This window comes from Panthera uncia, assembly GCF_023721935.1.
Source record: "Panthera uncia isolate 11264 chromosome B2 unlocalized genomic scaffold, Puncia_PCG_1.0 HiC_scaffold_25, whole genome shotgun sequence".
NCBI classification, from domain to species: Eukaryota; Metazoa; Chordata; class Mammalia; order Carnivora; family Felidae; genus Panthera; species Panthera uncia.
The window spans coordinates 3,380,137-3,394,681 of NW_026057581.1; the positions used below are offsets into that span (position 1 = coordinate 3,380,137).

The 14,545-nt window shown below is 51.0% G+C and overlaps 2 protein-coding genes across 4 annotated transcripts in view; both read right to left on the reverse strand.

Annotated features, from left to right (window-relative positions):
* Positions 1-14,545, reverse strand: part of LOC125939383 (histone H2B type 1-A) — a 373,771-nt gene that overhangs the window by 184,311 nt on the left and 174,915 nt on the right. The gene's annotated exons all lie outside the window — the stretch shown is intronic.
* On the reverse strand, positions 157-14,194 carry TRIM38 (tripartite motif containing 38). Its single transcript, XM_049654727.1, has 7 exons — positions 13,797-14,194; positions 11,586-12,124; positions 9,570-9,665; positions 7,381-7,611; positions 6,103-6,125; positions 5,895-6,007; positions 157-2,911 (listed from the first exon to the last, which is right to left on the reverse strand). The coding sequence occupies exons 2-7, from the start codon at positions 11,994-11,996 to the stop codon at positions 2,388-2,390; spliced, it is 1,398 nt and encodes a 465-aa protein (XP_049510684.1). The 5' UTR covers positions 11,997-12,124; positions 13,797-14,194; the 3' UTR covers positions 157-2,387.

The window sequence follows — 14,545 nt, forward strand, 5'->3', positions numbered from 1 at the left end:
GAACCTCTTTCAGCCGCTTTCATTTTGGGTTGTCTAGTCAACAGAACTTAACCTAATCTCCCAATAGCAATGTGTTGCTATTCCTTTGGGGGGGGGGGGGGAGTAGCCATAAAATCATCTACTCATTATCTGTTTTGTTTCCGTGTATTTAATTAGGATTCTGTAACTTCCTGAATGTCATTTGCATGTATTAGAATGTTTCGATTTTCATTCCCCTTCTTGAATCAGTTAGGTCATTCGATTTCTTTTAAAAAGTAATTTCTGAAAATTTTCAAATTTATTTGCACGCAATTCTTCAAATTACTCTCAAAGCTAGGATTTCCTGCATATGCTCTCTTGATTCCATTTTACTTCCTGTTTTCTTTTTTAAAACTCTGCATTCGAATAGTCAATGATTTATCCAGTATGGTAGCATTTTTCCCCTTAAGGACGAGAACTTTGTTTTCTTTCTGGAACTTGCCTGCACCTGAATCAGTTTCTCATTTTATCTCTATTACCCTTATGGCTTCCAAAGGTTTGTTTTGTTAATTTAAAAAAAGGTCTTAGTTGAATGTTTATCATTGTTCTTTCCTATTCAGCAGTCTAAGTGTTTCACGGTATAGACTTCTCTGAGCAGAGTACTCTATTACGCTGGGAAAGACTACACTTATGGAGAAGATGGGACTGCAGGACACCTAGAGGTAGAGACGACTTAGTGACTTATCCTGCGCAAAGATGTGGTCTCTCAAATATCCCGTGGGTCTGAGGCTCCAGAAGTTAGGTCCATGCACTCAGACGATGGGGCCAGAGAACACATACGACTGGGGTTCCTTGGGGGGAGGGGGATCTCTTCCCTCTTCCTATCTTACGTTCTCCAACTAGGGTCCCGTAAATTAGACTAAGAAAAGACAGGACACAAAGAGAAGTTATTAACGTGTCGTGAGATCATAGAAAATATATGTATTGGTCACTGCCCCCAGTTCCTGGCACACGGCTCCTAAATCCTTTGGAACTTGCTGAGTGATAGGAGCGTCTCTTGTTCTAACGAAGCAGCTTTGGGTGGCTGCTGGATAGCTCCAGGACGGGGGGCAGGTCACCAGAAAGACCAAGCCATGGTTTAGAACTTCCAGCGTCATCCCACCTACCCCGCCTCCGCCCCACCCTCTGGAAAGGAAGGGAGGGGGGACTGGTAATCGGGTAACAGCTGATCGTGCCTTTGTGATGGAACCTCCATAAAAATCCCGAAGGTACAGGGTTTGGAGAAGCTTCTGGGTTATGAACATGTCCACGTGCTGGGTGACATACCCCCAACCCCACTAAGGACAGAAGCTCCTGTACTAGGAACGTTTTTGGACCCCATCCTGTGTATCTTTTTTTTTTTTTTTTGAAGTTTATTTATTTATTTTGAGAGAGACAGAGACAGTGTGAGCAGGGGAGGGCAGAGAAAGAGGGAGAGAGAAAATCCCAAGCAGGCTCCGAGGCTGGGGACAGTCTTGCGGGACTGAGCCCTCAACCGGTGGGGTCTGCTTGAACTTTCGTTACTGGTCAGAATTGAAATGAACAGTAGGACATTGCACCTGTCGTGAGAAGTGAACTATCCAGCCACGGTAGGTAGGGGTGGGAGGGTAGAGGAGAAATGGAGTTTTCCCTAGACACATGGGAGCACTCGGAGACGAAGAACTCAAAGGTGTGACTGGCACTGGGGCTTACAGCATCTTAACAAAGGAACCATTGACTTTTAGAGAAGGGATAAGACGAAGGAAGATGGCTTTCTAGGTGGTGCACCGAGTCCCCCAAGAAAATTCGTTTTCATTCTTTCTCTCCATTCGGAACATCTCGTCGTAGACCACATTTCATTCTTCTTTTCACACTTCACTTGTTATTGCCCAGACAGAGCTCGCTAGGCGTGGTGGGCATCCGCACTCGCCCCATCATCCGGGCCTAGGGCTCAGATGATTAATCCGAGGTCAGCGGTTCGAAGCGTCACTGCTATTTTGATTTTCCTGCTCTTTCTTGCAGCTGGCAGACACAACTGCAGCTTTCCCTCACTCCCCACCCATGAGTTCATACGGCATCCGACAAACCGGGAGAACGCAGACCCCCCGAGCCCTGGGTCACCCTGTGGGTCACCCAGAGACTCCTGTCAATCCAGGCTCTGAACCCACGGAGGGGCTGCAGAAGACAATGCGTGATCATTGCTATTCTCTTGCTTTCCTCGAGCTCAGGCTGACCATCTGTGGATTTCTGCAGTTTCCATCCATTCATTCAAAGCAGGTTTATTAAGTAGCCACAAGTGCAGCAGAGTTCTAAGTGCAACAGCAGTGAAAAGAACAGACCAAATTTCTGCCCTCAAGGGATTTCCATGATATTTTCTACGTTAGCTAAACCAGAAGGTTTTGCTACTTTCCTTACTTGTCTGGGGGAGGCAGGAACAAAGGAGAATGTTGATAAACCCGGAAATAGGGCCGGAGAGTATCAGAGAAGGAGGCCCTCGGGAAGGTAAAGATGTGGGAGCCAGCGGTCATGTTGTAAAAGGATACAACCCCGACATCGCAGTCCAGAAAAACCCCCACAACCAGGGGCTGCTCCCTCAGATAAAGGGAGGTTAGGGGAGAGGTGAGCGCTACGTAGCCTTTCTTTACACATAGTCTGATGGCCCAGAATCCAGACTGAGGGCACTGTATCACGCCAATGTCCCTATGCACGTTTTCCAAACAAACTCCTAAATCCCAGCCAGTTCCTTCTCCTACATCTACTTCAAAGTACTGTCTTCCTGAGGTGAAGCCTTCACAGCCCAGGATACTGGGTAAGACAGTGAATCTCCTAGAGGAATTGCCTAGATTCTCCTGGAAGCATCCACGAGTCACTTGTCTCCGATCTTCAGACAGAATTAGCTCATGATGGGCTGTGTCTGGATCCAGAGTCACGTTGACTGAAAAAAAAAAAAAAAAAAGGTAACTAAGTAAGTAAGTCAATAAAGAAGGAAGGAAGGCAGGAAAGGAGGGAGGGAGGAAGGGAGGGAGGGAGAGAGGAAGAGAGGAAGGAAGAAAAATGGGAGGAAGGAAGGAAGGAAGGAATGGAGGAAGGAAGGAGAGAGAGAAAGAAAAAGAGAGAAAGAAAGAAAGGCACATTTTTTGTTGTGAGAGCACAGTTTAATTTAAGTTAAAGCAGCCTGTGCTGGAACCCAAGCACCTCTCTTCCCAGTGGCGAGAGCTTAGGCAAGTGATGCTCCGGGGCTCAATTTTGTTACATTATGAACGAGAAATTGTCATCTCTTTCACAAAGAATTGCGGGGGAACTGAATGAGTTTACGTACGCGCTTAATGCTCGGTAAAGTTCCTGGAATATGGGTAAGTGCCCAATAAGTGGTTAGTAATGGAAACACTATCATCTGCATCATCACCGTCTTAGTCACTCGGAGAAGTCAAGGACCAGAACTAACCAGGACAGCAAAAATTACAGAATTGCAAGGAGAAACAGACAAGTCTACAATCATCACGCGGTATTTTAACACTCTTTTTTCTATAACTGATAGATCAGGCAGGCAAAAAAAGGGAAGATATGAAAGCTCTGAACAACCCAACAAGCCCAGCCTAATAAATATATGTAAAGCTCGGCAATTAATAAACGGAGACTATGCACTTTTCTCAGGTATAGATAGATGTATGGAGTAAAGACTAGTCAGAAAGTAAGTCTGAACACATTCCAGTGAATCTATATTGCACAGACCATATTCTCTGACCTCAGTACAATCAGGTTAGAAACCAATAACATAAAGATAATAAAAAACATTCTAGGGGCGTCTGGGTGGCTCAGTCGGTGAAGCATCCTACTCTTGATCTCAGCTCAGGTCACGATCTCACCGTTCTTGAGTTCGAGCACCGGGTCGTGCTCTGTGCTGACAGCGTGGAGCCTGCTTGCAATTCTCCCCTCTTTCCCCCTCTCTCTGCCCCTTCCCCGTGCTCTCTCTCACTCTCAAAATCAATAAACATTAAAAAAAATATTCTTGGGGCACCTGGGTGGCTCAGCCGATTAAGTGTCTGACTTGGGCTCAGGTCATGATTTCGTGGTCTGTGGGTTTGAGCCCCGCATCAGGCTCTGTGCTGACAGCTTAGAGCCTGGAGCCTCCTTCGGATTCTGTGTCTCCCTCTCTCTCTGCCCCTCCCCTGCTCACACTCTGTCTCGCAAAAATAAATTTAAAATGTTAAAAAATTTTTTTTAAATTTTAAGTTAAAAAAATATTCTAAATAATAGGAAATGTAAATGTTGCTAAATCATAATATGATGATATTTGGACTTGAACAATAATAGAATGCTACATATAAAAAATTATACGGTGGAGTTAAGGTGGAATTTTCAGGAAAATTTTATAGCCTTTAAGTGTTTATTTTAGAAAAAGAAAAAAGCTGGAAATTAAGAAGCTAACTGTCCAACTTAAATTAGAAAAAGAACAGAGAAACCCAAAAAGAATTTCTTTTTAAAAAAAGGCTAATAAACAGGGGCGCCTGGGTGGCTCAGTCGGTTAAGCGTCTGACTTCAGCTCAGGTCACGATCTCGCGGTCCGTGGGTTCGAGCCCCGCGTCCGGCTCTGGGCTAATGGCTCAGAGCCTGGAGCCTGCTTCTGATTCTGTGTCTCCCTCTCTCTCTGCCCCTCCCCCGTTCATGCTTTGTCTCTCTCTGTCTCAAAAATAAACGTTAAAAAAAAATATTTAAAAAAAAAAGGCAAATAAACAATAAACCAATGAAATGAAAATAATGCGATGGAGAAGGAAAAGCCAAAAGTAGCTTTCATGAAAAGACTAATACAACAAGCATACCTCTAAAAAGACTTATCAAAAGAGAAAATAAGAGAGAAGGCAAAATTGGAATGAATACAGAAATTTAAAAATTGGGAGAATTAATGATAAACTCTATGCTACTAAGAAAATCGGCCATGTTAAGAGGCCCATGTGCAAGAGGTTGAGGGGTGCCTTCTAGAAGCCGAGGGCAGTCTCCAGCCAACAGCTCCCAAAAAGCCAGGGCCCTAAGCCCTACGATCGTAAAACAATGAATTCTGCCAACAACCTGAGTGAGCTTAGATGGGGATTCTTCCCCAGTCTAGCTGGTCTCCATGAGAACCCAGCCTGGGTAACACCTTCATTTGCAGCCTTGTGAGATCCTAACCAAAAGACCAACTAAGCTGTGCCCAGCTTTGTGACCAACGAAAACTGTGAGATAATATGCGTGTGGTGTTTTAGGCTGCTACATTTGTTTACCGGTAGAGATTATACAGCTGCCAAATCATTTTAGGTTAGCTCCGATTTTGTGGCCAAACAAGTTTTAGAACACTTTCAGTTTTCAGAGCTTTTTAAATTTTGTAATTATAAATAAGAGTAGTGGAAACACAGAAAGCACTGAGGGAGAGAAACAACAGAGCAAAAAGCTCTGGCTTTGGACTTGGTAAAATTTGGTTTCCATCCTGGTTCTAGCACTTACCGTCTGTGTTATCCGGGCCGCGGTCCTAAAGTCATTTGAGCCAAAGTCCGTAATACTTACTTATCTTTCTTACATCATTCTGAGAGTTGAGTAAAATATTAACCACACACACTATGTCCCAGGCACTGCGCTAAGCACGTTACACACGTGGACATATTTACGGTTCATGAACAACCCAAGGAAGTGGAAATTCTTCCCATCCTCGTTTTTCAGCTGGGGAAACCGAGGAAGTTGTTTGCCTGGGATGACTCAGCTAATATACAGGAGAGCAGGAATCTGAAGGGTCTGTACAGATAACCAATATGCTATGTCTCCGCTGAAGTACCACTAAACGTCACTAAATGACCTCTCTGGCTAGGAGCCTGCCCGGGGACAGGTGGCGAATGTGATCACCACCTCAGGTCCCTTCCACCCATAGCATTTCGGGATTCTTCACATACCTTGATAGCTCCTTAACATTTTCTTCATATCAAAATAAAGCTCAGAAACACTGCACACAGTATGAACCTCCAAAGAATGGGCCTCTGGTGTTTCCAGCTTCACAGCCGAACTTCTAGAACAAGGAGAGGCCAAGGGTCTCTTCAGTGACACATTCCATTCAGCTCGATCTACCCGGGCCCTCCCCTCCCGCATTCATATAGGACTTACCTGCGCAAAGTCTCTTTCACATCCTACGGAGAAACAAAGACAAAAAGGGGAGTGTGAGAACCTGAGTATTTCGTGAGGACTGGCACACGGGCTGCTCTCCGGAAATGCTCCTTCCAAAGAAGCAAAGAGAGTGACCCCAGCCTCAGATATTGACGGACACTGGATACAATCATCCCCACCCCAGCCTCCTGCGATGTTCGGCATGACAGGACGTTGGTCAGCCTCTGAGTCTGTTCTCTGCCTTGCTGAGATCTGTGGGAAGCTGTGGGGTCTGCAGTCACAGCCTGTGGGATGCTGACGCAAGAGGCCAGAAGCTTTGCCCACATGCCCGCTGGCAAGACTTCCTTCTTGCCTCGACCTCATTTCTTTCCGAGCGAGCCCATATTAAAGACCGGCTGCCACAGAGGGTCCTTCGCGGCGAATCCACGCACAGCCCCCTGCAAATGGGCCACGAAGACGGTGGGGGCAGTTATCACACAGTGATACGGCAGGTCACGTACAGTCTCCCACTTACAGCGGGAGAACCTCTAGTTCCATTAGCAGAAACTGGAACGAACAGTTCCTGGCATAGTTGACCTCACTGGGCTGGGTCTTTCATTCAGCTGAAAGAAGGCCCCATAAGGGCCGTGGGGGGCTCTATGAACAAATCAGGGAAAACTGTCACTCTCGCTGGCTGCCCCACTTGAACATCCGCCAGTCTCCCGGCGGAGCGTTTCAGGAGGCAGTTTGACAGTCAGGGTTCTGTGCACATGGGACAGAGGCGGATGGTGGCAAAAGCTACCCCATGATCCTGTTCGGCCAAGGACCCCACCACGTCCACCCAGTGGGGGTCTAGTTTTCTGATTCGCATAAAGGTACCTTATAGACTAGTGAAGGCCACCCTGTAGATACCGAGGTGTATCCAAACATTCCTTTAAATTCCCCTCATCGATGTGCCACTTTTGAGTGAGACAGGCAACTTGCCAATCTTCCCACGCTCCCTCACCCTTCTTCTCTCTTTTTTTTTTTAATTTTTTTTTACATTAACTTACTTTTGAGAAACAGAGTGAGACAAAGCGTGAGCGGGGGAGGGGCAGACAGAGAAGGAGACAGAGAATCCGAAGCAGGCTCCGGGCTCTGAGCGGCCAGCACAGAGCCCGACACGGGGCTCGAACCCACGAACTGTGAGATCGTGACCTGAGCCGAAGTCGGACGCTCAACCGACTGAGCCCCCCAGGTGCCCCACCCTTCTTCTCTTAACAGGTCGAGGGTGCCTTCCCCACAAGCGCATGGCCCCACCTGCAGCAACTTCTGGGCTGAGCTCTGACATCTCTTCTCTAGTTCCAGGATGTGACTCTTGAGTTCTTGGCTCTTCTGTTTCAGAGTGGCCTCGTTATCCATCAGTCTCTGCAGAGTCTGCTTGTTTTCTTTCTCCAGTCTCCACAGGTAAGACTTCTCCTCTTCATGCAAAAAGCTCTGAAGATTCTTGAAGTCAGACTGGATTTTTTGTTTCTGACTCTCTATCTTCTCCTAGAGTCAAGAAAGTAAGCTCAGAAGGCAGAAACAAGCCCAATGCCCGTCAGCGGGTGAAGTGGTGAAACGTGGCGGATAGGCAACGGAACGCTACCGAGCCTCGACGAGGAACGAAATTCGGACACACGCTACGACACGGGTGAACCTGAAAGGCGTGATGCTAAGCGACATAAGCCAGACACAAAAGGACAAATGTTGTAGGATTCCACTCACATGAGGCACATAGACTCGTCAAATTCATAGAGACGGAAAGTGGGAGAGTGGTTACCAAGAGCTGAGAGGAGAAAGGAATGGGGAGTTGAGCGTTTAGTGGGCACAGGGTTTCAGTTTGGGCTGATGAAAAGGTTCCGGAGAGGGGTTCCCACCAGTGGTTCCCACCGATAGGTGGTGGTGATGGTTGCACAATAACGAGAAAATACTTAGTGCCATGGAATTGTACACTTGCGAAAGATTAAAACAGTAAATTCTGTGTTACGTATACTTTAACATACACGCGGAAGAAAAGTTTTCACAGCTACTGTGACATCCTTTTCCCAGGAGTCACTGGAGCTGGATGACTGTCACAAATTTCCGCTGTAGGCTGTTCTCAGATGTGGGAGAGTTGTCACAATTCTATACAGTCACCCGATTGATTCCCTTCTTCGGCCAAATGCAGGAGGAAGGAGGGGCGGGAGCGCCAGATAATTTGATCATGGAACTAGGGCTGAAGCCAAACGCTTTAAAGGTTTACGGGGGGGGGAAACCCCAGTTTTTATTTGGGGTGTAAAGAGGTATTTCTGGGCCTGAGGGAATGGCCCGAAGCAAAAGCTCGCGATGAACATCGTGGAGACGTGACTCTGAGACAACAGGCCAGCAGGGAAGGTCAGTGCTACCAGCAGGGGGAGGTCGGGGTGGAAGGATTTTATCATAGTTATGTGTAGACTGACAGAAGCCAGATGACACATCTTGTGGGACCAGGCTTTCATTTTGGGAGATACAGAACTGTAGTTTCCACCAGTGCTTTCCCAATTCAAGCAGTGTTTAGATGACTGAGATGTCGTGCTAAAAGTGTCCTGGGTGGGTTTTCCGTATATATTAGTGTTTTTTGGTTTTTTTTTTCTTCTTGAGACAGAATGCACAAGCAGGGGAGGGGCAGAGGGGGAGAGAGAGAGAGAGAGAGAGAGAGAGAGAGAGAATCTCAAGCAGACTCCATGCACCAGTGCGGAGCCCAACGCAGGGCTCAATCTCACGACCGTGAAACCGGGAGCTGAGCTGAAATCACGAGACCGACGCTTAACCGACTGCCCTGCCCAGGTGCCCCACTGTACGTATTAGTTATAATCAAGATCCTCCCCGCGGCCCAAGATCCCAGAAATGAGGGAAGGGAGAGCGTCCTCTGCGGGTTTAGCATCCGCACCCAAAGGAGCAGGGCAGAGATCGGAAGAGACCCCCGAGAGAGGCAAAGCGGTCGGCCAGCCTGAGGGGTTGGGCCGTGTGTTGATGGATTACATCAATATTTCCATGCAGGAATGCATCTCTGATCATGGGCAGCCAGTCAGCCAAGGAGGTCAACCCGGAGTGACTGTTTTCTCGGTGTTCACAAAGACTGGCCTCTGAACCTATGAGCGAACGCACTCTGCTCTGTGGTCAACGTTTCAGCGTAATCAAGTTGAGGCCTTCAAACCAGGAAGGTACCGTGAGGTGTTTCAAATTTGAAACGTAGGCAAGGAGGGCTCTCACCTACACAGGCATTCCAGCCCATGACTACTGGAAAGTTGAAGGGATTGGAGATAAATTCTCACAGATGTAGACCACCACGGGCATCGAAGCACGTAACGGTTTCTTCTCTGGGTTTTATCGGGTTTTATTTGGTCTGGTTTAGGGAAAATAAATGATCATCCTGTTTTACCCATCACCTGCCGCGCCTTTGCTCTAGGGTAGAAAATAGCTTGAGATCAATGAACCCAAATTCTTACATTCCATTCGCTTATTTGCTTTCTTGCGAGCACCTTCTGTTTCGTACACTCCTCTTCCAGCTGCTTCAAGTTCGTCTGGGCATTCTGGAGCCTTTCCTGAAGGGAAAATGGGGTGAATAAAGTCTATTTAATGTGACAACTCTTCTTTAGGCACGTAAGAGGAACCCCACGCCTCCCAGACTATTAGAATAACACTGGATACTGGGGCGCCTGGGTGGCTCAGTCGGTTGGGCGCCCGACTTCCGCTCAGGTCATGATCTCACGGTTCGTGAGTTCGCGCCCCGCGCCGGGCTCTGTGTTGACGGCTCAGAGCCTGGAGCCCGCTTCGGATTCTGTGTCTCCCTCTCTCTCTGCCCCTGCCCCACTCGCATTCTGTCTCTGTCTCTCTCAAAAATAAATAAACATTAAACAAAATTTTCAAGGTAGATTTTATAAAAGAATGTGCTGAACCGAACACAACCAATGCCAGAATGTCTGACGCACAGGGAACTTTGTGTGTGCTGTGCTAAGTCGGGAAGGAAAGACCAGGACGCCAGCTCAAGTTCATGGAGACGGCTAATGGAGGAGGGTAGTGCTGGTATCTTTTGAAGAGTGATAATCCACGAAGCCAGTCTGAAATGATTTAGTATCGATATCAAGCTTTTGGGCTATTTTTCAAAATAGTTTCTCACATTTTCATGGAAAACAATTTTAAGCTGCCCCAAATTGCTAGCTGTGGCTAATGCTACAAGAGTCAGCCTCTGCCTTCTGTAAACCCAGTAAGTATACTCGTTAATTCTCGAGTGTTCTCAGGAAAGGGCTCTATGAAGCTTGTCAGGAAAAGACGATACTGCCCTTTCTACCCAGGGGACCCAGTGTCTTACTCCAAACCCACCTCCACCTCATGGGGGAGGGAACCACGAGCACCACACTGGGGACAACAATCTTCCTCTAGTCTAAGCAGGACAGAGAGAGAATAAGGCGCCAGGTCTGTGCCCCTCCTTCGCTCCCTGTGGCAAAGGCCAGCCTGCCTCTACTGCTTCGGAGTGAGAAACGTAGGCGCTGCCCCAAACCTCTCCGTCCACCTCAGCCTCCGTGAACAATCATTTCCAAACCCTTCAGCAACCCTTCCCAAATCTTGCTTGAAACTGTCCCATTTCCCCCTCCTTATGGGAATAATCTGAATTTTATCCCTTGCTATTTTTACTTTATCGGTGGCCAGACATCCTTTTCAAAGTCAGCCTGATCCTCCGATTTGCAAATAAAAGCCCCCCCCCCCCCCCCCCCCCGGCCAGTGACCAGTGACCAGTGACCAGTACTGCTCTGGGCTAGGATTTAGACTCTGAGCTGAAGCTGCGGTTCCGGGCCCAGACCCTCCTTTCCCAGCCCATCACCCGCCTTTCCCTCCATCCCACGCCCCGCTGTGCCTCTGCACAGTCCCCTCTCTCTGGAACGCCCTGCCCTCTCTTTTCTCCAGGCCTCTGTCTACGGTTAATTGTCACCTGTCCTTCAGGAGTCACTTCTCAGAAGGCTCGTCAGACGCCGCTCCCACTCGGTGCCCACCCCCACCACCCAAGCCAGCTCACTCCGAGCAATCTCTTTTGCGGATGTGTCCTCCCTACTAGACTGTAGGACACCTGAAAGGTGTAGGACACATCTTTGTTTCCTGTGTGTGCAGAGTGTATCACAGTCTCGCCCACTGTGGTTGCTAAAATGACACACACGGGGTGCGGCAATAAACCACGCAGGGCTGGGTTCGAGCGCGTTGCGTTCTGGAGCACGGACAAGCGCCCCACAGCAAGAATGGAGAGGGACAAGAGGGTGGCCTTCCCGCCGGAGGTCGAGATGGACAGTCAGGACTTGACTCAATGAGGACCCACAATAAACCATTTTTCACACCACGAAAGACAGGACCTGATGACGTGATGACAGCTGTAGTTCAGGGTCATTTTCTCGGGTTACAGGCCTCGAAACCTCAGGCCCGGGGGGCAGCATGGGAGCGGTACTCGCCAAAGCCCCTCCGGTCCACGCGCCTACCTTGTAGCTTTGGCACACGTCCTCGATGACAGCTGTGTCGTGCCCTTTGTGCTGCGGTGACCGCTCACAGCGCCAGCAGATGAGCTGGCCTTCGTCTTCGCAGAACAGGTGCAGGAACTCTCCGTGTTCCTCACATGACATTTCCTGGTCCATCTCCTTGATGGCTTCGATGAGATTTCCCAGGTGCTTGTTGGGCCGGACGCTGGCCATCTGAAACGGAGCCCGGCAGTGGGGACAGGAAAACACATTGAGCGACGGCTCCTCCTGGTGCAGGTTCTTCAGGAAGTCGCTGATGCACTGTCTGCAGTAGCTGTGCCCACAGCTGATGCTCACGGGCTCCGCCATCAGGAGCAGGCAGATGGCGCAGGTGACTTCCTCCTTCATCTTCTTGGTGACTATGGGGCAGGCCATGGCTCTGCCTGACAGGCTCCAATACCGGATCGAGAGGCAGAGATGAAAATCCACAGGGATGGAAGTACACGTCGCCCGAGCCTCGGCGCGGTGCCCTGCGCTGGCCTCCACGCGCCTCGGAGTCTTCTCTCTCGAGAGAAGAAACGGATTGGAATTTAGATGATACGTAAAGCGTAGCTGCGTTGGGGGCGCCTGGGTGGCTCGGCGGGTCAAGCAACCGACTTCGGCTCACGGTTCACGGGTTCGAGCCTCGTGGCGGGCTCTGTGCTGACAGCTCTGGGCCCGGAGCCTGCTTGGGATTCTGCGTCTCCCTCTCTCTCTGCCTCTGTCCCACTTGCGCTCTGTCTCTCAAAAGTAAATAAACGTTAGGGGCGCCTGGGTGGCTCAGTCGGTTGGGCGTCCGACTTCGGCCCAGGTCATGATCTCAGGGTTCATGGGTTCGAGCCCCGCGTCGGGCTCTGTGCTGACAGCTCGGAGCCTGGAGCCTGCTTCCGATTCTGTGTCTCCCTCTCTCTCTGCCCCTCCCCAGCATGCACTCTGTCTCTCTCTCTCTCTCAAAAATAAACATTAAAAAATTTTCTTTTTAAAATAAATAAACATTAAGAATTTTTCAAGCAAATGTTGCTATGTTGTGCCAAACAGGAGTGACTATCACGTGTGGCCGCTTACATTTACATTCGTGAAAATTAAATAAAACTTAAAAATTCAGCTTCTCAAGCAGGCCAGCCACATTTCAGTCGTTTAACAGCTGCGGTGACTGGTGGCTACACAAGAGCATAGGCAACACTCTGTCACTGCATAAAGTTTCCTTCCAGGAAACACTGACAGAGGACAAGGAAGGTTTCCTGCAGCAAGAGAGGAGTCAGGGAGGGAGCGTGATACTCTTTCCTGCTCTAGGAAACATCCAGAGTCACTATTCCCAGAACTATTTCTTTGGGACTGGTAGGAACACCGAGGTAACTGGGTGGTCTATGAGGGATTCCATGGAGGTCATCCAATGTGACTCTACCCTACCCCGCTGCCACTCCCCCTCCCTCGCCCCACCCCACCGCACTCAGTCCCACAAGGAACAAAAGACGACGGGTTAATAGAGTCTCAGGGAGCCCCAACCAGGACCAGGACCGATAATGAAAGTAAACAAGACAAGGAGAAGAACCGATGTGTCCTTTCCGGAGTCCTCTCAGCCTGAGGGAAAAGAACTAGAAGGAGCTGGGAGAGGGGTTGTCGTGGGGGGCAGAGCTCCTGCAGAATTAGGGAGCGGGCTGTGTCTTCTCCAGGCCGGGGCCTGCGTCTCGGGGTGACCGGAGCGCAGGGGCTCCGCAGAAGCGGGGTGTAGGGGGAGGCGGGAAGCAGACAGGGGGTGGGGGGGAGGAGGACACCGGACGGGGAGGCGTGACCAGGAGCAGAGGGGGCGACCCCGCGCCCACCGCGGCGCGGCTGGGGACCTCGCTCCGTGCCCCACTGCCCGCTTCCGCGCGTCTGCGGGGGGCAGAGCGGCGGGGACGCCCCGAGAGCGGCCTTTCCTTTGACAGTAACACAACCGAAAACGGGGGTGCCGCTCAAGGTGCCGGGACCGTCTCTCGTAGTCACGGAGGAATTCCTCTGGGGACCTCGGCGCCCCGGCAGGGGTGGGGATGGGGTGCTCTCCGCCGGCACACGCGGGGCCCGCCCGCACGGGGGAAGGCGCTCCCCCCCCCCGGCCCCCCCCCCCCCCCCCCCCCCCCCCCGCTCACTCGCACGCTCGCTCACACTCACACGCGCGCGCGCATCCCAGGACCCCGCGCCGACGCCCTGTCCCACCTGCTTCCCCCGCCGCGGACGCCCGCCCAGCCCGGGCCGCCGCCGCCGCCGCCGCCGCCGCCGCCGCCTCCCGACGCCCGGTTTCGCCGACCGCGGGCTCTGAAACGAAACTGCTGTGGGAGGCGGGCCCGGAGGTCCCGGAAGGAGGTCTGGGGCGGCGCCCGCGAGGTCCGGGAGGAAGCGGGCCGCCGAGTCCCGGGAGGAGGAGGGAGAGGGGGAAGAGGGCGGCGGAGTCCCAGGAGGAGGGGGGGGGAGGAGGAGGAGGGACGCGGGGTCCTGGGAGGAAGAGGAGGAGGAGGAGGAGGGGAAGGAGGAGGAGGAGAGCCGCGGGGTCTCGGGAGGAAGTGGAGGAGGAGGAGGGCCGCGGAGTCCCGGGAGGAGGAGGAGGAGGAGGGGAAAGAGGAGGAGTGCCGCGCGGGGTCCCCGGGGGAGGAGGAGGGGAAGGATGTCCGCGGGGTCCCGGAAGCAGGAGGAGAAGGACCGCAGGGGTCCCGAGAGGAGGAAGAGGAGGGCCGCGGGGTTCCCGGGAGGAGGGGAGTATCGCCCGGATCTTAGCACCGAATACCTCTGTCACAGCCATAAAAAGGCGGGGCAGATTAATAAACCCGTCAACTATTTTGTGACCTTAGCACCGGAGCATCTCAGCTCGGGAAGCCCGCGGAGCGTCCGTTCCCAGACTGACTCAGATCGGTCCACGTTTGCCACCACCGGCTTTAGGATTCACCAGCCTTCGGGGCCGACGTTTGTGC